Raw genomic sequence first — 27,371 nt, forward strand, 5'->3', positions numbered from 1 at the left:
TGAAACAACTATTAATAGCGACAAGCGGTAAAATGACTGCTAACCATTTGGCTGCCAGGATTCTCTCAGCCTGAGTCACAGTGCTGCTTTCATCAGAGGTTCAACCTTGAGGAACTTTGGCCCTGTTCAGATCAAATGGCCTCATATTCTCTTCCCCAGAAGGACCCTTGTGGTCCCTTGTGGTTCCAAGGTCATGGATCCCCCCTCTGTTGTGTCTGCTCGACTGCCGTCGTCATCATCTGCAAATGGAAAGCTTGTGAAAGCTAAATCCTTTGATCAAAACAAAACAGAAATAGCGCCATATTTCACTATTATAGTAGCTTTGTTTATTTTCATTTAATTCAACTGAAACCATTTTGTCACCCACAATTCTCGAATTGACGGAATAAACTCTTCCAAATGACCAAGCATATCTGTAAACGACTTCATTGGCCAGCTGTTTGCATAAGGTAATCAGAATTGACCTATCTGATTGGAGGATCAGGGAAAGAGGGTGGGGTTTGAGATACGGTAGGTCAGTTGATCTTTCTGCATATTCCTCCCTGATACATGCAAACAAATACATACACATGTGTACGTGTCCATAATTGATATACAATCAGAACAGATTAATTTGGTGAATAGTTTGGAAACGTGTGGAAGGGGCATGAGTGCACGATAGTTTCTATGGGGCCTTGAGAATGTTGATAATGATAACCATAGACATTTTATGTAACATATGGGGACTATTTACACTTGGAACAGGTCTCTCTTTGGGTCCCTCACTGTCTACCCAGGTCAATGGTAGTGACTCCTGTAGTTGACCCATAGCTGTGTGGACTAAAGCATCCACCTGTGAGCTGCAACATAGCAAGGTAGAGTCTGACTCGTGATCTGTGTCATGTGTGTCGTGTCTGTCCAGGGACGCGGGAAGGGGGGGGGTGCGGGGGGTGCTGCAGCACCCCCTCTCAATTATTGCAAAAGAAAGTATTTATATATTTGTATATACTGTAACTGTATAACTGTAACACTGTATATTATAAGTTTATCCTGCTCAAAGCACGTCACCATTTTAATATTGTGTGTATTGAGCCGTACTGTATTGTAGCCATTCTCCAATCTGTTAAATAAAGTTTTCATTCATTCATTACACTACTGTATGTACACAATCATACGTGTAAAACCGAGTAGATTTTCGAGTGATGACAGACTGTCACTGACTGATTGAATGACAGGTGAAACAACTAATTGTATTCACCTCCCGTCTCCCGCCCTTCCCACGCGCCACGAACCACTGAGCTACTGTGATACAGTGCTTGCGCAGTCAGTCGATTTGAGCTAGTAGTCAGACTTTGCTAGCACAGAATGTCTCACTCGCAGAAAATAAAAATATCAGATTTATTTTCGAAACGTCCCGCCGGTCCCAGTGACAGTCCCACTAAATCTGATAAACGTCAGAGAGAGACAGAGACGACAGGTTCAGCCTCAGCATCAGGTATTGAAGAGTTAACTGAGTCTGTTCCCCTATACCCCCCCTCGGGCGCCAGGGGCTTCCACTGAGGGGTGATGCAAATAGGGATGGGGTGTTATGGCAGCTCATGATGGAAAGAGTGCGCACCGAGTCTGATCCCGAGTTGAAGAATTGGCTCCAAAAGAGAGACAACTGGATGTCCAACAACATCCAAAACGAAATCTTACAGCTGTTTGCCCATGATATTCAGCGACAAATTAGAGGCAAAGCATCCAAAAGCCCAATCTTTGGCTTGAGCGCTGACGGAACCACTGATGTCACTCACTGGAAAAGAACAATTCTCGTGTAATATACAGTTAGCCGATGACAACTTGGAAGCTCAGAACTTCTTTTGGGGTTTTTACAATGCCCGGCCCAGACACAACAGCCGAGACGCTGTTTTTGTGTATAAAATACTTTTACGCCTCGACCTGCCCATGGAGAGGCTGATAGGATACTGTTTTGACGGGGCCAGCAACATGTCTGGGGGGTACAGGCTAGACCAGGGGTTCCCAAACTTTTCAGGCCGCGACCCAAAAAAAACGGTGTCAGAGAGCCGCGACCCCCACTATTATAGGAGGTAAAAAAAATTATTTTAAATGGAAATGTATGGTTGAAACATGCAAACGTTCAAACGCACACACACTAATAAGCATTGGAGGCTTTTAACCAGGGCCGGACTGGGGAAATCATTCAGGCCAGGAAATATAGCCCCAGTCAGGCCACCTTTTAAGCAGGGGGTCTGGGGGTCCCCCACCAGGAATTTTGTTACAAAGACTTAATTTCCTGCATTCTGGTGCAGGCATTTTTTTTATTTGTACCCTTTAAATGCCAGTGTTTGTGATGGCATCACAACTTATTGTTAAAAAACAGGCTAGCATATGTATGATTAGCAACAACACAGATTTTTATGGATTTTCAGTTTTTTGTAATTGATAAATACAATATTTTATTCAACTTCAGCCCTGATCATAACACCACATATTAATTTTATAATTCTAACCCTTTAAATGCCAGTGTGTGTGATGGCATATATTTGCAATATATCAAATGCAAAGTACATTTATCTGGGGGGGATTATTACAGGCTAGCATGTGTCAATGATTAGCAGTTTTTCGTAAGGATCCCGCCTCCACCAATCACATGCGGCTCCCTTTGTGTGTGTGTGAGAGCAAGAGAGAGAGATAGTTCTCCAACTTGTGTGAGTTGCAGTGATCTCCTGGTTGTTCCCCACCTAGGTTATCTAACTATTGCGCTGGTGCAAATAGAAACACTGGCCTGGCCTGCTTCTAAGTTCAGTGGCCTGACCGCATTTTTATTTTATTTTTTTCTCATCTGGCGACCCCCCAGCACCCCCTGCCGTTTTATAGTTCCCGCGTGCCTGTGTCTGTCTGCAATCTTTCATGCTGCTCTGTTCAAATAAATTATTCAACAAAGCAATTGAAATAACGCAAAAAGTTCCCAGTGACGATGATCAAATAGCAATTTTATGTGTTTTGCCCATCCCTACGTTTCAGGAAGCTAGAGTCTGTGATTGGAATTGATCATTTTAAAGAAAGAATTGGATGTCAAGCATGTTATGATTTCTCAAGATGCAACTGAGTGACTGAAACACTAGCTGGTTATGACACAATTAGTGCAGATTCCAATGGTGGAATCTGTTTACCGCTCAGTTGCTCGGTTGCTGAGGAAATAGTGAACATAGAGGCGAAGTTTGGCTGGCGTCTGTCTTCTTTATAGCAACAGCACCTTGCAGTAGCCTCAGTGGCAGCATTTGAAACCATTGTTTTTTTTGTATCCACTTTTTCTCCCATTTTCTATTTTTCTCCCATCCCAATTTCACATCATCCAATTCAAGCCTCCCCTGTCTCGAACACTGTTTCTTGCCTCCCACAAGCCGGCTGCAATGTGGACTAAGTCATACATAGCACGAGTCCCCTCCGATACTCGCCTACCAGCCCAGACTGGGGGTAGAGGATGCTGTCATCTACCTGCTGAACCGAGCCTACACTCACCTAGACAAGCCGGGGAACACTGTGAGAATCATGTTCTTTGACTTCTCCAGTGCTTTTGATACCATAAGGCCTGGGCTGCTGGGTGAGAAGTTGGAGGCGATGCAAGTAGAGGCCCCCCTGGTGTCCTGGGTTGTGGACTATCTGACGGGAAGACCACAGTACGTGCGCCTACGGAGCTGTGTGTCAGACAGACTGGTCAGCAACACCGGGGCCCCGCAGGGGACAGTCCTCTCTCCCTTCCTCTTCACTGTCTACACCAACGACTTCCACTATCGGTCAGAGTCCTGCCACCTTCAGAAGTTTTCTGATGACTCTGCGATAGTGGGATGTATAAAGGACGGTGACGAGAGGGAATACCGGGAACTGGTAGTGGACTTTGTCACATGGTGCGATAAAAACCACCTGCAGCTAAATGTGGCGAAGACCAAGGAACTGGTTGTGGAGCTGGGGAGGAGGAGGAGTGCACCTGTGACCCCCGTTTCCATCAGGGGAGTTGATGTGGACATGGTTGAGGTGTACAAATACCTCGGTGTGCACATCGACAACAAACTGAACGGGTCAAAACATGCAGAAGCACTGTACAAGAAGGGCCAGAGCCGACTCTACTTCCTCAGAAGGCTGAGATCCTTCAATGTCTGTACAAGGATGTTGAGGATGTTCTATGAGTCGGTGGTGGCGGGCGCCTTCTTGTACGCTGTGACCTGCTGGGGCAGCGGACTGAGAGCAGTGGACACAACCAGGCTGGATAAGCTGGTCAGGAAGGCCAGCAGCGTGGTTGGGGTGGAGCTGGACTCTCTAGCGAGGGTGGCGGAGAGGAGGAGCCTCGCTAAGCTCCAGGACATCAGGGAAAACCCCACCCACCCACTATACACAGACTTGGCTGACAGGAGGAGCATGTTCAGTGCTAGGCTCACACTACCCAAATGCAGCACTGAACGGCACAGGAAGTCCTTCATTCCAACAGCCATCAGACTATATAATGCATCACTGTGCCTAGGCCTGCCACGATAACACATTTTGCTGGGCGATTAATTGCCCCCGAAAATATCGCGATAAGCGATATTATTGCGACCGGTTAGAGCATTTTTTTTTGGAGAAATTCATTTCCCAAAACTTTTATTTTGAAGCCCACCGCTCCGTCTTTTCCGGTGTTTTAGACTTTTATTTTGAAGCCCACCGACCGGACCAGAAGTATTGTTGTGATTATCCTAGCAGAACCTATGAGTCGACAACTTGTCTCGTCCGGTTCTGTGTTTTTGAGCTAATGATAAAACAAATGTTGAGATTGTTGGTGAACAACTAACTTTAGGTTAGTTTTAACGTTAGCTACTAACGTTAGATGCAGCTACTACAGGCAATCAACGATGAGGAGGAAGCGTCAAAGCAGTATATAATAGAATAGCTGTGGTGCGTAGGCACGGGAGCGCAACTCGATTACCTGTTATAATAAATTAATTCATGTTTAACTTGTCCCCGTGTCCAGTCCTTTGACTAGCCCCACCCGTTCATTGTAAACAATGATGCATGTAACAGCTAACGTTACACTACAAATAACGCTACTTGGTTAAAAGGAGCAACACTATTGAGAAATGTAGTTAAGCTATGTGGCGTTGCCCCACGGAGCTCCTGTGCTGTGCTCTGTAGTAGTAAAGCCAGCGGCCCGCCTCCCAACACGGACAGTGACTGACAAGGGGCACTGGTTCCGCCTCATTAAAACAAACGCGCAAATAGCAATTAATCGCGCCCGTCAAAATCATTGCATTAATTTTAATTATCGCGGCAATTAATCGATTTATTGCTTATTGCGGCAGGCCTAACTGTGCCTCACTGCATCACTGAGCACAGAGCGGCAGCTCATTAGTGGCAGGAGGACGCGACTAGCGGCCTTCAGGCTCCACAACAGGGGGCAGCGACGGCTGCCAGACATAGATCTAGGTCTTATTGGAACCCAAGGAGGACAATACACTACCTAAAGCATACTGCACCTTGTGACACTGTGAATACTGGAATATATATTTCATATTTCATTAGTTAGATGTAAATTATAATTATATTGACCAAATTGTTTGCCCCATGCTCTCATATTCTTACTGTATTTATTTTTGTATATTTTATTTCATTTCATTTTATCCTATTTTATTTTACTCTACTCTTATCCTAGGCAACTTGATTTGATTTGTTATCATTCTAAATTGTGACCTGTCCTGTCTAAATGTTTAAATGTTGAGCGATTTGCAGTGTCTAATTTCCCACGGGATAATAAAAGTATTTCTATTCTATTCTATTCTAACAGCAGTCGCATCTTTTCACCTGCGCGGCGCGATCTTTCAGCGTCAGGGGTCTGCGCTTTGGAGGGGCGCCGCTTCCTGATTCTACTGCGCAGGCGCACCAACCGACCTGTAGGAGTCGCTGTCCACAACGCCCGATCCCCACCCATCAGTTTCCCACCCCCTAATACTGCCAATGTGTATTAGTACGGACGACCAGCTAAACTGAAAGCAATGTGGAGCGCTGGGCTCGAACAGGCGAACCCAGCATCTCCAGTATTCGTGGTGAACGCCTTGCCCACTGCACCACGTAGCCGCCCATTTGAAACCATTGTTGTTGCTCTTTGTCTGTAAAAAGGTGAACCACAACTACATGAAGGACTACATGGAAGTCAATGGAGAATGCTGGAAATTAATTCCCAGAAAATACTGTTTAGCCTGATGTGAAACATATTCCCACACACTCATCCTTCTGTAAATTTCTGCACCAAAGCACAGGCTGATCGGCCCCATAATTTTTTGCGAGAGATTGCATGGATTCACACACCGACCCACCCACACACATATGCTACCAAATGTATACTGTCCTCGGACAGGCTCTGCCTTCCACGGACATAATTACATCTCCATAGCTCAACACAGACAGGAAAACTGCTTCAAAAGACTCTCTTTCTGCTAATCATAGGGAAGCTGGCTCTATTCCTATACAAGAAGCCAATCTTTTGCCGCAGTTTATTGGCAAGAATGTCCAATGATATTTAAATGTACATTTTTCATCAAGCCAATGTCAGACCCACTCAAAGTATAAATATGCAAGTCAGCAAGTCATTGTGAAAATGTTTGGCTTCAGAAAACACCATACATTTAGTCTTACATTTAAGCACTAGTTTGAGACTAACAAGTACATCTAGTAAAGCATTAAAAGAAAGTTGCAGAGTTACAGTTTCACAGAATCAGCAATACAATAGACAATAGTGTTATCCGTGTAAAGATGAACTTGACAACTGTTCAGAGATGAGACAATACAATTAATATAGATAGTAAATAAGACAGGTGTTTGACAGGTCTCATTTCCACAACATTTTCTAATTGAGATATGGAAGTAATGATGCCTCTTCCCATGGGATCTCATTACTGTCACACAACACATACGGTAGAGAGAGAAAGAGAGAGAGAAGTAGAGGCAGAGGAAGAGAGGCATGTTTTTTTTTAATCAATATCCAAAGGTGGCTAAGCATGAGTCCCATGGTGTGGTATGATGGTGACCATGGCTCTATACTGTATGACTATGGAAACAGTGGCCCTGAGTTGGCACTGAGCATGGATGCTCCTCTTGACTGTCATAGTGTTCCCAGTCCTGGATTATGGCAAGCATAGAATGAACAAACTGCCCAAGCAGTATCTCTTTCCAGACAATCAGGCCTATGATGGGGCAGCGGTGGCCTAAAGGTTAGAGAAGCGGGTTTGTGACTCGACGGTCGCCGGTTCGATCCCCCGGACCGGCAGGAAAAGTCTGGGCTAGGGAAGTGAATTAATAACTCTCTCCCATACCCTTAACACCAACCGCTGAAGTGCCCTTGGCAGGCCCTTAACCCCCAACTGCTCCAGTGGAGTTGCTCAGTGGCCAACGGTGTCAGACTGTGGTTGTACTGGGCAGCTCCCAGGTGTGAATGGAACTGTGTGAATGTGAAGCAGGGCGTAGCTGAAAAAGAGCATCGGTGCTCAGCAAACCTACACTGGGTAAATAAAGGTTCAAACAAATGAATAATAATAAATAAATAATGATTGGATTCTGCAGTCTGCAGACCCTGGCTACCATACACTTGAATGCTACACACATACTGGAATGGAGTGGATTTACAGTATATTGCACCTTATCCTAATTATTCTAATTGTTTACAGTAATACAGTTAATACCACCACTAGACCTGCACATAACTCCAATGTTAATGAAAATCCCCATGAAACACCGTTATCATTCTAGTTTCCACAGTCGGGCTCGGTACCTAATCACAATCAGGCACGGCGAGGGGGAACAGGAAAGGGTCAGCATAAGGTTAAAGGGTAAGTTCAGAATTTTGGACCCCTAGCCCTATTTCCTACTTGATTGGTAGAGTCCCTTCTCAGCATAATCCATGCTGTTCTTCATACTGCGATCCCACTATTATCCACAAAACAAATGCAAAGTCAATGGGTCCACAGTCTTTACAAGCCCTGAAATAAACACTGAAACCTACTTTGGGTGAACTGTGGAGTAAGTTTCACCATTTATTTCAGGGCTTGTACAGACTGACACTTGGCTCCACTGGCTTTGCATTCGTTTAGGCTGCAAACTGGCCAGAGCTGCGGCTATTGACGATGAAGAACAGCATGGATTGTGCTGAGAAAGGGCTCTCGACGACATCATCAGTGGTAAGTGGGAAGCAGGGCTAGGAGTTCAACATTCTTACCCTTGAAGCAATAATTACATAATTTCAGTCTAGAGACCAGAGCCTATGTGAGATCCCAGGGGATACTTCATGAATATACAACGTTTCTGTCACTGATTAAAGGTCTTACTAAAGTGTGTCTAAGGAAACATCCACTCTCTTAATCTCCTTTGGTCCCTGTTTGTGGAACAGCCTGCAATGCACAAAACACATACTGTGTATAGCCAAACATTGTACAGAATGTGTGCAATTTCATCTTATCTCAGCGCTACTTGCCATCCTGTCCACTGAATGGGTCTCTAATCAGAGTTAATAATGTAACATACTGGAGATGACTTTGTATTTTGAACACAATATTACCTTGTTGTACAAGGACCAGTGGGGACACTGATATTCTCTCAGGATATAAATAGACAAAGTCAAGTGCCACACTGAGCCATTACTTTGGAAATTGTATCGAAAATACAGTGCGTTTTGGGGCATGAACTCTCAGTCAATTTTGTCATTTCCATTACGCAGGTGAAAATGAGGTCCAGGAGCAGCAGCGCCATGGAAGGTCCGGACGGCGGGCAAATCATATCCACTAAAGCTTTAATCAAGGAGGAGGAGAACACGCCCCCGGAGCTCATGAAAAGGAAAATGAAAGTCCAGCGGGAGGACAAGGAGGGGAGGACAGCGGTGTCGGGGACAATGAGGAAACCCCAGAGACAGTCAGAGGGCAAAAGAGCCAGGTCGCTAGACCTCTCCAAGAACAACCTTTTACATCTACTGGGAGTGATGGAGGGAGAGGTCCAGGTGAGAATAGTACACATACAACGCTCCCTATAGAAAAAGAGCTGATCTGGGGTCAGTGACCAGGAACAGTTGTCCTCATTATTTAAACTAACTGAAGCTGACTCCCGCTCTGAGATGGCTTTGTGAATAATGAACTCTGCTCTTTTTCTCCTTATTTTCAATTTTTCTCCCATCCCAATTTTGTGTATCCAATTCTCCCCTCCCCTGTCTTGAACGTTGCTCGACTATGCCCCCCACTGGTCGGTTGTAGAGAGGATAGAAGCCTTGCATCACGTGTTCCCTCCGGCACACGAGGAGGCAGCCTGTCACATCTTTTCGCCTGCCAGCGCGGACTCTCATTGGCGAGGTGTAACGTGTGGGAGGCTCACACTACCCTCGCCACTTCCTGTCTCTGCTGTGCAGGCGTCTCCCAAGTGACCTGTAGGGGTCGCTGTCCACAACGTCCAATCCCCACCCATCGACTTCCACCCGCTGACTCTGCCAAATGAGCCAGTACGACGGCCGGCCCAAGCCGAAGGCAATGCTGAGACTGGGATTCGATACCGGAGTCTCTTGCATTGGTGACGAGCGCAATCTCCGCTACGCCACCCAGCCGCCTTGAACTCTGCTCTTTGAACATTGTGGTTAGGACTTTGGGTTCCTATTTGACAAGCAGCGCGTCAGCCTGCACTGTTAGGGTTGACATGCTACCGTGACCCTCAAACTCACTCTGACTCACCACTGCCAGTAACTCTCAACGACCATCATCACTGCCTCTTCATCCTGCCCCGACCCAGCAGTGCCTCACAGACTGGAAAAAGAGTGGCTTGGGGGAAGCAAGCCAGAATTTCAGTAATCTGATATGTATAATTTTCTTTTTTTGATTGATTGATTCTTTTATTTTCACGTCATGCACAGAAAGTGCCCAAACCTCATGGGTTTATAAGACACCAAAAGGACTGTTGCAATGTTCCATTATTACTTTACACATTCCATTTAATTATCTAAATACAGATTACATAAATACAGATTACAGCTCGGTCTTCAAGAAAGTATTCTGCCTTCTCTCCCGAGCTTGCCAAATAAAATCTGCTACAAAAAAAAGTTCCCTTCCTGAAGCACAACTCAAGTTTTTCATATTCATCCAGCTCAAGAAAATCTATATAAATGGAGGACATTTTACTAAAAGGTACTTCCCTTACGTCCTCGTAGACAGGACAGTAAAAGAGATTGACCTCATTCCTCATTTCCCCTAGCTCACACACCAAACACAGTCTGTCCTCCCCTGGGGTGGCATTAAATCTGTAATGTCCCTGACCGAATCTGTGTACATAGGGATCTTTGTCTTTATATATTTCTTATTATTCCATTATCATTACTGAAAGGGAAAAAAGCATGCTTATATAAATATCTGTAATCTGATAAATGGATTATTTTTCTGGCTTATTCAGCAACATATTTGAAAAGGCAAAAAGACACCATTATTTAGTTACACAAACTTGAAATAATGGTTAGTTATGGTTGCAGAGGACGATAGGAGATGGATTGTGTGTTTTGAAAACAACCCTCCCAACCCTCTGACAGGAAACAAATCACACATGGTGCTAAGTCTGATAATAATTTTCTAATCCATTTATAAACACCTCTCTGGGGGCAGGTGGGGGCGAGGGGTGGATGTTGTCAACAGTCCAGCAGCCTCGTCTCTATTTCCATCCAACTGATTTGTTTGGGTGTGTTGAATACTTTCCACTGGGTGCTGGGACTGACACCCAGCATGGGGCCGCACGTCAGCTACAAGTCATGAAGGAAACGTTGTTTATGAAATCAACGTCCACGCGGGAGTTTTGAGTCAAACGACGCAGAGACTGGACTTTGCCTCGATTCACGACTCGATTCGATGACGTGAGACTTGAGACATATGGGGGACGTCCCTGGGACTTGACTTGGACACTCCTGTGACTTGAGCCTTTGACTTGTTGTAATGACTTAAAAAATGTATTTGCATGCAAGATATTCTTACTTTTGTAGAATTGTCTCATGTTATCATTTCAATTGTAAAAATGGAGACGAGAGACACTATTGAAGGGATATTGCATTAATAATAATACACTTTATTTGTATAGCACCTTTCATCCAAGAATTGCAGCCCAAAGTGCTTCAAGTGCATTGACTGTTTTTCTACTTGATAAATTGATAAGACAGACTTGACTTTTTCCTCATTGATTTGGTGTTCTGCATTTAGACTTGGAACTTGACTGGAGACTTGACATCAATTAATTTGGGACTTGACCTGAGACTTGTGCCTCATGACTTGAGACTGACTTTGGACTCGAGCATGGTTATATTAATCACACCTCTGAAACAACAAACAACACATGACAAACACAGAATAAAATTGGCCTAGATTGCAAAACGGTGTTATGACGATGCGGTCTTAAGAGTCTGTGATAATGCCAGTGCTTCAGCTCTATTAACGATTGACATCTGGGATAAAGAGAGGTCTTGTGTCCCCCGTTAACCACTGACGTCTGGGATAAAGAGAGGTCTTGTGTCCCCCGTTAAACATTGACGTCTGGGATAAAGAGAGAGGTCTTGTGGTGACCCCCATCTCTATGCAGGAATTTGTGTTATGAGAATTTGTTGTATGAAAGGAGATATTCAGCAGGCTTGAGGAGAACTCTACAGCACCCTCTGGTGGGTGAGCCTGGAGGAAGCAGTTGTGCCCTCAGTTCTTCATACTTACCCCACCTAGTGGTCATTATGCAGTCGTCGGGCTATTCAAGAGAACAGCATTCTCCAATAGTATCCACCTGCAGACCTGAAGACCAGCGCTTACAAGCCCCGCACATACAAGCACCGCACATAGCAACCCCTCGCTTCCATTGGCTGATTTTGGTGACGTGATTTTTGCACGTTGCACTGCGGGATTGATTGATTGATTGAAAACTTTATGGTGACGTGATTTTGTGTCACGTTGCACGTTGCACTGCGGGATTGATTGATTGATTGATTGAAAACTTTATTAACAGATTGCCGTATGATTTGGGTCACGTTGCACTGCGGGATTGATTGATTGATTGATTCATTGATTCATTGATTGATTGATTGATTGATTGAAAACTTTATTAACAGATTGATTGATTGATTGAAAACTTTATTAACAGATTGTAGAATGGGTACACGTGACCTGACCGATTGATTGATTGATTGATTGATTGATTGATTGATTGAAAACTTTATTAACAGATTGCAGAATGGGTACAGTGACCGATTGATTGATTGATTGATTGATTTATTGATTGATTGATTTATTGATTGATTGATTGAAAACTTTATTAACAGATTGCAGAATGGGTACAGTGACCGATTGATTGATTGATTGATTGATTTATTGATTGATTGATTTATTGATTGATTGATTGAAAACTTTATTAACAGATTGCAGAATGCAGTACAGCTCAATACACACAATTGTTAAGGGGATGCAGACCATGCAGTACTGTTACATTTGTGACATACAGTAAATATATACAAGGGGGAGGGAACTGTACATTTATGATGAATTGAAAATGGGGGACCCTGATGTAAACAAGACGGAAGTCTTTCTCTGGTCTGCATCCCCTTAACAATTGTGTGTATTGAGCTGTACTGCAGATATATTTCAATTGCCTTACTTATTTACATAAGTATTATAGGCCTACAGCAGTATTGTACAGACAGTCTGTGTGAAGTCTGTGTGGTTATCCAGCTGCACAAAGGCAGAGCAAGAGGCTCTACAGAGGGTGGTGAAGGCGGCAGGCAGGATTGTCGGGACTCCTCTATCAAACATCACCTCCGTCTTCACCTCCCGCTGCCTCCACCGCTCCAAGTGTATCATCAAGGACCAGTCTCACCCAGCACATCACCTCTTTCAGCTCCTTCCCTCAGGGAGGAGATACCGGTCCATACATGCCAAGAGTTAAAGATTTAAGAACAGCTTTTTCCCCCAAGCAGTCAGACTGTTAAACGCTCATTGACTGTCCCCTCACGTGCACCATGCACTTACCTGGACTTGATAATCACTGTTACCACTCATCATGCACTTTATTTAAAATATTCTGTTATGTACAGTGTTATATGTGTTTCATGTATGTATATATTGTACTACGGTCTGTGGGAGCTCCCCTGAAATTTCACTCACGGTCATATAAGAGTTTTAATGTAGACGGTTTTATTAATGAAATGTTGGGTATAAACTGGGAGGAGGTATGTTGTGAGGATGACCCAGAGGTTGCACTGGACTTATTTATGTCAGAAACAAATCAGCCCCATGGATAGATAGTAGCTTTTAATGAATTTTAATGAATGAGAGAGACATACTGTAGCCAAAAAAGCATCAGTGTGTTCCAGTTCTGCAGATGACAGACAAAAGTACCGTTCCTTACGTAATCAAGTCACAAAGTTAAATAAGGTGAGAAAAAGGGAATATTTTAAACCATGGTTATATGATGTGAGAAATGATGGTAAAAATCTATGGAATGTTTTAAATCAAATTATGGGTAGAAAATCCAATGTCTGTACACCTTTTGTTGAGTCATATGGAATTGTCCTAACCAAACCATGTGATATTGCCAACCATTTTAATGATTTTTATGCAAGTAAGATATCTCAGCTCAGGCAGGGAATGCACATCTCAAACAATACAAAATCAAATGACATAATTAAGAATATCATAATGAAAGATAAAGGGTGTACATTTGATTTTCAACAGGTTGAGGTTAGTGATATTGAAAGGTTACTCCAGGCTCTACCTGACAGCAAGTTAGCTGGCACAGACAACTTGGATAGTAAATTATTGAGAATTACTGCTACGATCATAGCAAGTCCAGTGTCATATTATTAATAGATGTATACAACGTATATGTACATTACATTTTCTATATTAGGTCTGGAGTTGCCCTCATTAAAAACTGATTTGGAGTCTTTGGGTAAAGGAGTAACCTTAGCCTCCTTCCATATCTTTGGACATAGTCCCACTTGTATACATCTATTAATAATATGACACTGGACTTGCTATGATCGTAGCAGTAATTCTCAATAATTTACTATCCAAGTTGTCTGTGCCAGCTAACTTGCTGTCAGGTAGAGCCTGGAGTAACCTTTCAATATCACTAACCTCAACCTGTTGAAAATCAAATGTACACCCTTTATCTTTCATTATGATATTCTTAATTATGTCATTTGATTTTGTATTGTTTGAGATGTGCATTCCCTGCCTGAGCTGAGATATCTTACTTGCATAAAAATCATTAAAATGGTTGGCAATATCACATGGTTTGGTTAGGACAATTCCATATGACTCAACAAAAGGTGTACAGACATTGGATTTTCTACCCATAATTTGATTTAAAACATTCCATAGATTTTTACCATCATTTCTCACATCATATAACCATGGTTTAAAATATTCCCTTTTTCTCACCTTATTTAACTTTGTGACTTGATTACGTAAGGAACGGTACTTTTGTCTGTCATCTGCAGAACTGGAACACACTGATGCTTTTTTGGCTACAGTATGTCTCTCTCATTCATTAAAATTCATTAAAAGCTACTATCTATCCATGGGGCTGATTTGTTTCTGACATAAATAAGTCCAGTGCAACCTCTGGGTCATCCTCACAACATACCTCCTCCCAGTTTATACCCAACATTTCATTAATAAAACCGTCTACATTAAAACTCTTATATGACCGTGAGTGAAATTTCAGGGGAGCTCCCACAGACCGTAGTACAATATATACATACATGAAACACATATAACACTGTACATAACAGAATATTTTAAATAAAGTGCATGATGAGTGGTAACAGTGATTATCAAGTCCAGGTAAGTGCATGGTGCACGTGAGGGGACAGTCAATGAGCGTTTAACAGTCTGACTGCTTGGGGGAAAAAGCTGTTCTTAAATCTTTAACTCTTGGCATGTATGGACCGGTATCTCCTCCCTGAGGGAAGGAGCTGAAAGAGGTGATGTGCTGGGTGAGACTGGTCCTTGATGATACACTTGGAGCGGTGGAGGCAGCGGGAGGTGAAGACGGAGGTGATGTTTGATAGAGGAGTCCCGACAATCCTGCCTGCCGCCTTCACCACCCTCTGTAGAGCCTCTTGCTCTGCCTTTGTGCAGCTGGATAACCACACAGACTTCACACAGACTGTCTGTACAATACTGCTGTAGGCCTATAATACTTATGTAAATAAGTAAGGCAATTGAAATATATCTGCAGTACAGCTCAATACACACAATTGTTAAGGGGATGCAGACCAGAGAAAGACTTCCGTCTTGTTTACATCAGGGTCCCCCATTTTCAATTCATCATAAATGTACAGTTCCCTCCCCCTTGTATATATTTACTGTATGTCACAAATGTAACAGTACTGCATGGTCTGCATCCCCTTAACAATTGTGTGTATTGAGCTGTACTGCATTCTGCAATCTGTTAATAAAGTTTTCAATCAATCAATCAATAAATCAATCAATCAATAAATCAATCAATCAATCAATCAATCGGTCACTGTACCCATTCTGCAATCTGTTAATAAAGTTTTCAATCAATCAATCAATAAATCAATCAATCAATAAATCAATCAATCAATCAATCAATCGGTCACTGTACCCATTCTGCAATCTGTTAATAAAGTTTTCAATCAATCAATCAATCTGTTAATAAAGTTTTCAATCAATCAATCAATCAATCAATGAATCAATGAATCAATCAATCAATCAATCCCGCAGTGCAACGTGACCCAAATCATACGGCAATCTGTTAATAAAGTTTTCAATCAATCAATCAATCAATCCCGCAGTGCAACGTGCAACGTGACACAAAATCACGTCACCATAAAGTTTTCAATCAATCAATCAATCAATCCCGCAGTGCAACGTGCAAAAATCACGTCACCAAAATCAGCCAATGGAAGCGAGGGGTTGCTATGTGCGGTGCTTGTATGTGCGGGGCTTGTAAGCGCTGGTCTTCAGGTCTGCAGCTGGAAGCATCTCGCATTCTCACATGAAGATAATTATATTGACAGCCTGACAGGAATGTAATTTTTTCCTCGCAATAATTACCTAAATAATAGGGATGCCTGATGGTATTTATATTATCAAGAGGTATTTCACCCCTACATCTAGTCATACCGTAGTATCTAGTATAATGACTAAAGTAAAAAGAAATGATGAAAGATATAACTAGAATAAACACATTAATTGAGATATATAACGTATCTATTGTATTGTTGTATATGTTGTTAGCTGAGGTATGATGACACTCGTACTGTAATTATTATACAGTGTGGGTTCAAAACCTTTTTGGCAGGCAGGTGGCCTTGGATCGAGGTCAGACCCCAAATATTGGAAATGCGCATGAAAATGATGCCTGCCATATTATACTGCACGTATGGTTTGCACAGTGGCTATTGTGTGGTCCACAAGCCGTTGCCGACGGTTTATAATTTAGAAATAAAAAATGAAATATTATTACAGTTAATAAAATTCTTCCTCTGGGACCCCATTTTTATCTCAGTGGACACCACACGGGGTCCCAAGCCCAATGTTGGGTAAGCCAGACTTAGCAAGTAACTCACTGAAGTGTAAATATCTTCCCGTTGCTCCCATGTGGTCACTAGGCGAGAGAGGACATCATTCACATGATGAAGTCAGACCGTACGCGGCCAGAAGTCCTGGAGGCTCACTACGGCTCCGCCGCGCACTCTAAACCGCTCCAGGCCCTGCAGAGAGACAGGCTCCTCACCAACAGCACGCCGAACACTGACGACGTGTACCAGGGGCCCATGGCAGAGGTGTGAGTAGTGGCACCGTGGACAAGTCGCTGCATAGTCAATGCTGGTTGTGAATGATGGAGCTAAGCTTGGGATGGGTTAGCCCCTTTTGTGACACGCAGTCACAAAAGGGGCTAGGGATGGGTACCGAATTGGGTACTTTTAAAGGTACCTACCGAATCACGTCGGTACTACCGAGTACCGATTCACGTGAGATCCGTCGGTGCCACATTTCGGTACTGTAAAAAAAAGAATAAAAAAAAATTGACGACGTCAATGTTTCGTTTACCACGCCGCACGTTCACGTCAACGTTCACACGCACAATATACGCTTACGGCTTACCTATAGGATTTGACTTGATTAAACAACAAAGCAGTCTGGGCAATGGCAAGCCGAAAACGGTAGAAAGTGTGGTTATTTGAAGTTTGGATATTTTTTTCTCACAACTAGGTAGATTACATTTTTAGAGACTAAAGTACCGAAAAAAGGTACCGTTGGGTACCGGCATCGGGATCATCCCTATGTTCCCCGGGTCCTATGTTCCCCGGGTTCTATGTTCCCCGCTTTGATTGATTAGATTGAACATTTTATTATTTTTTATTATTTTGTGGCGGGTGGCATTAATGTCCGCCTTGTTTCGAACGGTTAAGCTTAGGCCCTCTTTCGAACTAAGGTTAGAGTTTGGAATCAGGGCTGGTGGTCTAAAATTTTCAATCAATCAAAGCGGGGAACATAGAACCCGGGGAACATAGGACCCGGGGAACATAGACATGCTCCCCCGGTATCGATTCACAGGTACCGGTACCGGTATCGGTTCAAATGTGAAAGGTACCCAACCCAACACTATTCAAACAAATGACAATCTACAAAATTGCAATGTGCTAAAAACTGTTGAGCGGTAAATCTGCAAAGGTCCGACCTGGACCATGTCCACAACATACTAAACCTCTCTGATGTCCCCTATACCAGTTGGACCGGCTGGAGGACAAACAGCGGGAGACGTACAGACGCATGCTGGAGCAGCTGCTGATGGCGGAGAAGTGTCACCGGCGCACGGTCACCGACCTCGACAGCGAGAAGCGCAAACATGCCGACTTCATGAACAAGAGTGATGACTTCACCAATCTGCTGGAGCAAGAGAGGGAACGGTGAGGGATATTTACAGCTGCACGTGTGTGTGTGTGTGTGTGAGTGTGTGAGTGTGCGTGCATGTTTATTGTTTGCATACTGTACAGTACAGGAAAAGGGAGTGAGAGAGAGGGGGGAGCGAGAGAAAGAAGAGCATTTATATTATTCTCAATGGTCACAATCTGATGTTAGCGACTGTGTGTTCTGCACATGATGAGAACACAGAACACAGGGTCATTCACGTCAACGTGTCACTTGGCATCACTATGACACAAGCGCAGCGGCGGTGACACACGGCGAGCGCTGCTGTGTAGTGGCGTGAGACGACAGAGCATGTGTTTCCCTCAAAGGTTTGAAAGAGGCCCCCGAGGAGGCCCCGCAAGGAAGGCTCTGTCAATGGGAACCGACAGAAGGATGTTTCAACAGGTCAATGGAAGATAAAGCACCGGACAATATGTCGCAGGAGTTAGTACCCCTTACACGGAGAACACTGCTGGGCCTGGGACTATATAGTAGTTCAACATCATATACCCATTCCCTTGAGAAATACAACTGTCAAGAGACCTGTAACCCCCCCCCCCCCCCCCCCCCCCCACACACACACACAATTTAAAATGAGTCTCAAATAAATCTAACAAGTGCCTTTTTCGACTGCGGCTTCAAAAGGCAAGTCAAAAGACATTAACGGATAAGGGGGGGGGGGGGGGGGGTGCAATACCGGCATGATGATCGTGAAGAGAATTTACGAGGCTCATAACGAGGCTGGAATCCAGATGTCACTCCAGGCAGCCCCCAGTATACCTGAGACCTCACCGTCTGCTGCTCCTCAATCGAGGCAGCAAGTCGGGGCAGCGCCGCTGACATCACCTGCACCGTCCACACGGTATATAGACCCATCTGATAAGACCCATAGCATGGATCCACCTGATCTGTCCCGATAGGCACACGGCAGTGAACGCTTTATCAAGGCACCACGGACCGCTTATCAACGCAGACACGGTCTCTACACGGTGCTACGCTCTGCTAGATCTCCTCAGAACCTGTGCATTCCACATACCTCACTGAACAGAATACAGATAAAGAGTGTTCCAACAAGATAATATGCGTGTTGACAACATTTCCATGGATGGGAAAACAGGCTTTAGTCAAAACTCCTGTGCGTTTGGCAATGAATGTCATTATTGTGCAGTATTTAAATGTTTGGCTGTATATACAAAGTGTCCTGCAGTTTGTTCTTTGGTTGTTGCTCTCGTCCATAAACTCTCTGTTAATGGTGAGCTATTTCATGGAAACTAACTTTTGGGAGATAGCGGGTGGGCCAGAGGTGAAAGGGGGACGACAGGACCTGCGCAATAAATGCCACGGCAAAGTTGCTCACAGCTGCTTCCCATACGCCGTAAAAACCTGAAATACTTGGCTGTATACGTCAGACGGGGCCTGTGAAATAATGCTTTATAGAGCCCCTCTAACCTCTGTGGTGTATACTGCTGCTGGAACTCACTTCCCCTTGATGACTTTGAGGAATGCCCTTGAAACGTGTTCTCGGACATACAGTAGTGTCTTAGTCAATCATCCTTTTGTTTGCTGCGGAGAGGAGGATGTGTATATGAGCGCTGGCTCAGTGATCTAGAGAGAACATTTCCACTGAGGTTTTCCTGCTCCGTTGCACACGGCAGCAGGGAGATGACAGCCCAGGACCACCACACTGACTCTAATTACCTTTCTGAAGCAGGGGGGGGGGGGGGGAGCGAGAGAGAGAGAATTCTTGATGAATTGAAAACGGGGGACCCTGATGTAAACAAGACGAAAGTCTTTTCTCTGGTCTGCATCCCCTTAACAATTGTTTGTATTGAGCCGTACTGTATTGTACCCATTCTGCAATCTGTTAATAAAGTTTTCAATCAATCAATCAGAGAGAGAGAGAGAGAGGAGAGAGAGATAGAGAGAGAGAGAGGAGAGAGAGAGAGAGAGAGAGAGAGAGAGAGGAGAGAGAGAGAGAGAGAGAGAGAGAGAGAGAGAGTGGGAAAAACAAGACGTCCAACAATCTATACATTTATGACGTCTATAGTGTATTTACCAAGCTTTGGTTGATGGATATTTAGATGAACAAAATGATGTAATATGACGTGTTCACATGTGTTTAGTAGGCTATTTATAATACAATGTAAAAGTACACATCCTTTTCATGGGTGCTGGACTGGAGAGGGGATAATCTGTCCACTATTGTGTTCAGAAACACACCTTTAATGAGGGATAACAATGTTTCCATCTGTGGTGAGGATTCACCAGGATAGAATAACATCCACAATAAAAGGTATTTACTGGAGCATATGGCGTGCAGATCTTCCCTTCATTAGCATTTATAGCACAACATCCAATTCTAGAAAATGTTAAGCTTTCATACAGTATTTGTGTAACCAAAACATGTGAACGTTTTATCACAATTTTAGATGATAGTGTTTACAGTATCTTCACTCTTGCCTTCTCCATAATTGCCAAGTGTTCTCTAAATTACCACAATGCCCGATCTGTACTTATTTTGACCATATACATTTGAGGTATATTCATATACATAATTGAATAGAGTTCTAGATGGAAAATAAGCATTATATCTCTTTCTCAACTGACCACAACTGAAAATACAGGCCATTTTGACACCAATATTTACAAACAACAAACAAACAAACAGTAAACAAACTTTTACAGCATGAAAAACTATTACAAACTAACATTTAGTTGCTGTCTAGTGTTAGCCTGCTGATTAAGAGACCTGTCGTTCAATTCGGGAATGATATATCACGTCTATGTTTTCAACTTCTAAATCCAGCGTCTTTGGGTTATTGAAAAGCGGCGCGCTATATAAATAAAATGAATTATTATTATTATTATTAACTTGAGTGATGGGGCTACCGTTTTGTTTATATTTGGATTACGGACTGGATTGTTTTTCCATTCGTTCATCTACTTGCTCTTGACCCCCAGTGTCTTTATTTCCCCTCCCCCGCTGAGCGCTCAGCACGTCATGATAACACATTCCTTCTGTCTGGAGTCATCTAGGATTTTAACTGCAGGTGAACTCATGGACGAGACAGCCCCGGACACATGATGTGTGAGATGATGCAAGTCCTGCGAGGACAAAACAAATAGAGGCTCTCTGTTTCAAATGCAGCTGTCATGACCAACCCTACCGTGATCTCATGACACCTACACCCTTTCTGTAAGAAGGGGGGGGGGGGGGGGAAGACATCCCTCAAATCATTGAAAGCTGCGTTTGTGTGAAATCCCTAATAGCTTTGATAAAGATGATGTGACACTCAAAGGTTTGGTTTTTGGTGGCAGAGATGAGGCTAAAGTGATAAAGTGATAAAGTGATAGAGTGATAGAGTGATGGAGTATTCAATCACAACACAGGTCCTTCCTTCATTCATTCATTACATTTTTATTTCAACAAAATAATTTATTGAGGGCAAGCCCTCATTTTCAATGATGTCCAGTATACATAATGAATACATACATAAATAAATACAAAAAATATACATGAACTAGATTAGATTAAATTCAAATGTATTGTCATTATACAGCACAAGTACAGTACAATGAAAATAAGTTTGGCATCCAGCAATATACAATGTACAGGTGATTAAACTGGATATAAAATACATAAATGAGTACTACTGAGTACTGTAGTAGTGCTAATCAGATGTATGTACAGTGTTGTAGTATTATTATGTACATTATTATGTACAGTGATATGGGTATAAAGACAGTATGGTAGTAAGTCATACTAGCCAGTGGTATAACTAGTAAGAGTAGGCAAGGGATATGTACAGATATAGATATAGTATCTACAGATATAATAGAGTTTGTACAATGGATGGAATGGTTGCTGATTAAACAGACTAAAGGTAGGATACCAAAGTATTGAGTTTTAGAGTTTCTTGTATGATGTTCCACGTGTCAGGAGCACAGAAGCTAAAAGCAGATTTTACAAGTTCAGCTTTGAGTGTGAGCCAATAACAAAGTGAGATAATTGCTCTAATTATGGCTTTATATAGAAACAGATGCCAATGCAACTCTCGCCTCTCTGCTAGGGAGGACCATTCAACCCTATTATACAGGACATAATGTCAAGTACCATAACCTCCATCATTGGTGATAAATCTAATGACTGAATGATATACAGAGTGTAAGGGCTTAAGAGTGGAAACACCCACATGTCTATAAATTACATCTCCGTAGTCCAACACAGACAGGAAAACTGCTTCAACAACCCTCTTATCACAGGGACGCTTGGTTGGCTCTACTTCTATTACACTGCAGCTCCTTCAGAAGTTCTCTCTTTCAGAAGTTTCCCCAGTTAGGTGAGGACGTATAAGAAGTATTTCCCTGTTGATTAAAAGACCATCATGTCACTTATTAAAATAAATGATCAGATCCTGACTTCAGATGTGCAGCATGTGCATAGTAGGCACGCAGCCCCATGTCTTCCGCCCCCTGCAGGAAGCGCTGGGTACTGTCCCCCTCGGTGATACTGCTGCTTGAAGAAAGGGATCTTATAACCACTTTGCATTTCTGACAATACCACTCTATTCTAATAGGCCTACTTACTTTCTACCAGTACCAATATTCTGGCAGTACTCATAATATTTATTATTGACATATATATATATATATATATATATATGGAAGTCAATACAGGTTGCGGTCCAAATATTCGGCTCTGCATTGAGTCCGTACAAGTTTTTCATCCCACTGTTAGTCGTTATGCCAATTCCCAACTCCCTTCCTGGTTGTTGCGCACCCCCCCTACTGTTGGTCCGGGAGGCCGGAGACTATCACATGCTATCCTCCGACACATGCGCAGCCAGCCGGCAGCCAGCCTGGCAGCTCAGATTCTCACTGGGAGAGTGTAACGTGTGGAAGGTCACACTACCTCCCTCCAGATCCTTCCTTCGCTGAGCAGGCGCCCCGACCGAACTGTAGGAGTATTTTTCTGTTTACAACGCCCAGGACCCACCCATCAGCTTTCCCACCCTCTAATACTGCCAATTGTATTAGTACGGACGACCAGCCAAACTGAAAACAATGTGGAGAGCTGGGATTGAACACGCGAACCCAGCGTCTCCAGCATTAGTGGTGAGTGCCTTGCCCACTGCACCACCTGGCCGCCCGACCAGAAAACGGTGTTAAAGGTGCTGTAAGTGGTATTGCTTTTGTTAAGATAAGTGTTAAATAGCTCTACATTCTGATAGCCATCACTGGTATAGTGTTTGGTCAGTATAGTAACATGGGTCTCACAGTCCCTCTGCTCTGCCGTAAACACAAAATAATTGTTCTGGCAGCCCGTTCCCACTTTATCCAATTGGGAGAGAGAACCCTAGATCTCTTTACTTATTTAAAGAAATCTTGCCAAGACAAATTTGCTTACTGCACTGGCAAATTATTTCAAGAAGCAAGTCAAAACTTATTTTTGTCTGACAATTTTTGCAGGTTGGAGTTCTTTCTCCTAAATTGGATAAAGTGGGAACGGGATACCAGAACATTTATTTTCTGTTTACTGCAGAGCGGAGGGACTGGGAGACCCATGTTACTGACCAAACACTCTATAGCTGTTGGAATGTAGAGATATTATTTTAGCATGTAGACCGTTTATTTAAGCCCAAGAAATACCACTTACAGCATCTTTAATTAAATGGTATAGTGAGAATTGATCATACAGGCCTTTATTTCGCCCCGTTTCGTATTGCACTTTGTTTACATATTTTATTTTGGTCTTCGTGGGTTGGAGTTGAATGGGGCTATGGGGAGGGGTTGCCAAGAGAAGTCTGAAGACATTCAAATTATAATAATAAGTTACTAAACTCCAACCCACACATCCGACAAAAAAGAAAGAAAGCAAAAAGTGCAATACCAAGCGCGGCCCTTTTGCCTAGAGGTCGCTGTTTGATGGTGATGTTACAAATCAGCTTTGACTTTGTAAACAACGATGGCAACTGATCAATACACGGCAAGAAAGTAGACGCTGCGGCTTGGATACAGGTTTGAAAGTCAATGGCTTCAGGTTCTCAGTCGATTTATTCAGCAGGGCATCAGCGGTAGAATACAGCAAATTCACAGGATACAAAATAATCTTTCAGTGACACGGACAGTTTGGTTCTGTCGTCTGTCCTAATGTCGAGACTGCTCAGTATTTAAACACTTTCGCGACCCCCGTACCTGGTACTGGAGTCGACTGGTCCACATAGCATAATGACAATACAACAAGGTTGACTTTCGTTCTAGACATTAACATGGTAATTCACTCATTCTGGCTCCTGTGTGGAGGGCATAGCTGTCAACATAGGCAGGAGACAAAACGTGTACATTTGAGCCCCGCCCCTTCCCCCGGCCCCACCCCCTCGGCCCTGCCCCCTCCCACTCGGCCCCGCCCCCTCCTAATGGAGCTGCCTCGTCGCTTGCCATCTGCTGGTCAAAACCTGTATGTACCCAGCCATTCGTTTAAGGGTAAACTGTAAATGTTTTTTCACAGGAAATGCACTGTATTATTTTACAGATTACTTTTGTGTTCCTACTTTAAGTGTAAATGCTATAAAAATACAGTAAATTACATTTTATCAAAATATTAACCATTAACACTTTAACCGCCGAAAACGCCAGAACTCGTCATTCCTAGCCATGCTCATTCTGCCGAAGACGCCGTAACTCGTCTTTGATGTCAATATTTCAAAAATCTGTCATCGAAATCATATCTCCTTTCCGGAGCCCTGAGACACACTGCTGATCTCCTCTCAACTCTCTAGCGGTTCAAGAGCGCCATCTGGTGGCCGATCGGCAGATCGCCAACCGGATATTAACCTTTGAACCGGTAGTGCTCATCCATATGTGGTCCGGCCACTCGCTATCGTTAGAGAGACTCCGTCTTGATACAGTGAACATCGATCGGTGCAAATAACTCGAAAAAACAACATGATTTGGACGTATATACTATTATACAACCTGGAAATGGATCGGGCATTTCTACATCCCATAATAGAAAAAATTCTGTTCCACGCTCATCTGCCAGCGGCGCGAGGAAGCCACGGTAAGATTCAGCGTTATATTCTAACGTGTTCTTTACTAACTGCTCTGATGAACATATGACCCACTCTGGATGAATCATCTAACGCTGCCCACGGAATTATAAACGATCCCCCGCCCATCCGGTCATCATCAGATGATACGTAGAAACTTCTAGAAGCACGTCCATTTGAAATTTTTTATCTCGCACAGATTCCTACCAAACTGGCTTTGATCATCAATATAATGCATTTAGGGCTATAAATCACGTTCTGAAGAAAGCTGCAGAAAACGATAAAAACATACTTATACTTTAGACCATATTTTAGTATGAATATGTGAATGAAAAAGTTTAACGTTGCTACACCCTGAACAATACATATAGGACATTGAATGGGTCATAATAATGGCAATTTAGCAATAGAATTTAAAAAGTTATAGCCCTGCAAAGAAGGGGAACTTCTCCATGTTAAATAGGGCTGGCGAGGGATGGTAAATTATGAATTTAACCCCGGCGATTAAAGTGTTAAATAAAGGTTGTAATCTGTAAATGTATTTGATTTTACTGTAAATGTTATGAATTGAAAATGGGGGAAGAAGTCCTTCTCTGGTCTGCATCCCCTTAACAATTGTGTATTGTACAATACTGTATTGTACCCATTCTGCAATCTGTTAAAATTAGCAATCAATCAATGTATTACCATAGTGTCTTTATACCTTCATCACTGTAGGCCTACATATTAATACGACAACTCAAGAAGAATCAAGAGGTTTATTTGTCACATACAGTGAAATGCAGGTGGTCACGCCCGCATTGATTGTGCAAAATGCAAAATACAAAAAATAAAAAATAGGCATAGAAAAAATATAGGTAACAAGATATGCATGATAAAAAAAGACATGCCAGGTTCCTGAAAAACTGGTTCCTATGTACACTACAATATACAATTGTAACTCTGTATCTAAACTATACAATACCAGGGTAATCTTGTTCCACCGGTATGTGGGTCCTCAATGTTTTAGTTCTGTGTGTGTGTGTGTGTGTGTGTGTGTGTGTGTGTGTGTGTGTGTGTGTGTGTGTGTGTGTGTGTGTGTGTGTGTGTGTGTGTGTGTGTGTGTGTGTGTGTGTGTGTGTGTGTGTGTGTGTGTGTGTCACATGCATCTAGTGTGTGTTTCTCTCGTTCATCAGGTTTACAACAAAACTGGTTCCTGGGTGGGGGTGAGATAGTGTGTGGGTGTGAGTGTGTGTGTGCCAACTTAATCAGGTTTGCAAAGGTCAAGCCAAACTGTGGTCAACTAGCCATTCTGAATAATGCTATAATACTGTTGAAATAACTATTACTAATCAATCAAAAATACACTATAACATCAAATCTATTGGCCATATGAACATAAATTGTTACTTCAATGGCATTACAGATTCTACCTTTAAAGGGGATATATTACGGAGAATGGGTTTTCCATAGTCTTTGTATGGATTCGGCAGTCTGACTTTTTATTTAGGTGCTGGGGGCAAATGACATAGCTACTCCTTGCCATTTGGTAAAATAATTAACAGGTCCAAACTGCTGCCCAGTTTGTAAAAGTTGTTTTGCTCTTGCATATGTGGGGTACAAGCCAGGCAGGGGAGGAAATAACTGTTCAATACAAGAGAAGAAAAGGTGATGGAAAAAGATCTTAACAAACATGTGCCACAGATTCAAGAAAGTCGTATAAAATTGTTGAAAAGACAGGTAATGTGTGTCCCCTTTAAGGATGCTGTTTTAGAGCAGTCTGTTGCTTGATACAGCGCCAACTAGATCGTAGATTGAAGACCATCATATAGATCTTGTGACGCAGGCTTTATGACATCCATGTTAGAATTTGCATGATTCCTGCTTTACTAGACCCCAAGTGCTATCCAGGACAGGGTGGGTGCATGCATTGGCCATTATGAACAGCTCTATAATTGCAAACACTCCGAAACATCATATTTCAACGTCATATTTGGCTTCTTTAGCAGAACATTCCGTTTTCTGTGAGAAACTGCTGCTCTCTCTGGAGCCATGCGCTGTGCTCACAGCGTGACCCCACCCTGATAGTTTCGGTCTGATTCAGAATTTATATCCATTATTTCCACACAGGATTATGCACAAGAGGGCTGTGCTATAGTCTGCCATTGTTCCCTCCAAAACACAACTCTCCCCTTGCATTGTTGCCTTGTTTCTATGGAAAACACTGCTGGTCGCAAGATGGACAGCGGTACAAGTGGGTCACATACAAGCAACATTTTGGGATAAAGCTATGTAAAATGTTATTTCATACGTGCTCACAATTTCTCAACTGCTGGCTGCCCCCCCCCCCACCTTGCCTTGCAGAGGGAGGACAAGCTAGTTGAAAGTGAGGAGAGGCTATTGT

The 27,371-nt window shown here is 43.0% G+C and overlaps 1 protein-coding gene across 3 annotated transcripts in view; it reads left to right on the top strand.

The window, feature by feature from the left end:
- The window catches only part of filip1b (filamin A interacting protein 1b), a 99,011-nt gene that overhangs the window by 47,486 nt on the left and 24,154 nt on the right, over positions 1-27,371 (top strand). For all 3 annotated transcript variants that reach the window (XM_084315200.1, XM_084315199.1, XM_084315198.1), the window contains exons 2-4: positions 8,720-8,995; positions 16,637-16,810; positions 17,760-17,938. In XM_084315200.1, coding sequence (XP_084171326.1) covers positions 8,726-8,995; positions 16,637-16,810; positions 17,760-17,938 — 623 coding nt within the window. In that variant the 5' untranslated portion in view covers positions 8,720-8,725. The remainder of the gene's footprint in view (positions 1-8,719; positions 8,996-16,636; positions 16,811-17,759; positions 17,939-27,371) is intronic.

This window comes from Notolepis coatsorum (assembly GCF_963971535.1).
Source record: "Notolepis coatsorum genome assembly, chromosome: 5".
In the NCBI taxonomy this organism is placed as follows: domain Eukaryota; kingdom Metazoa; phylum Chordata; class Actinopteri; order Aulopiformes; family Paralepididae; genus Notolepis; species Notolepis coatsorum.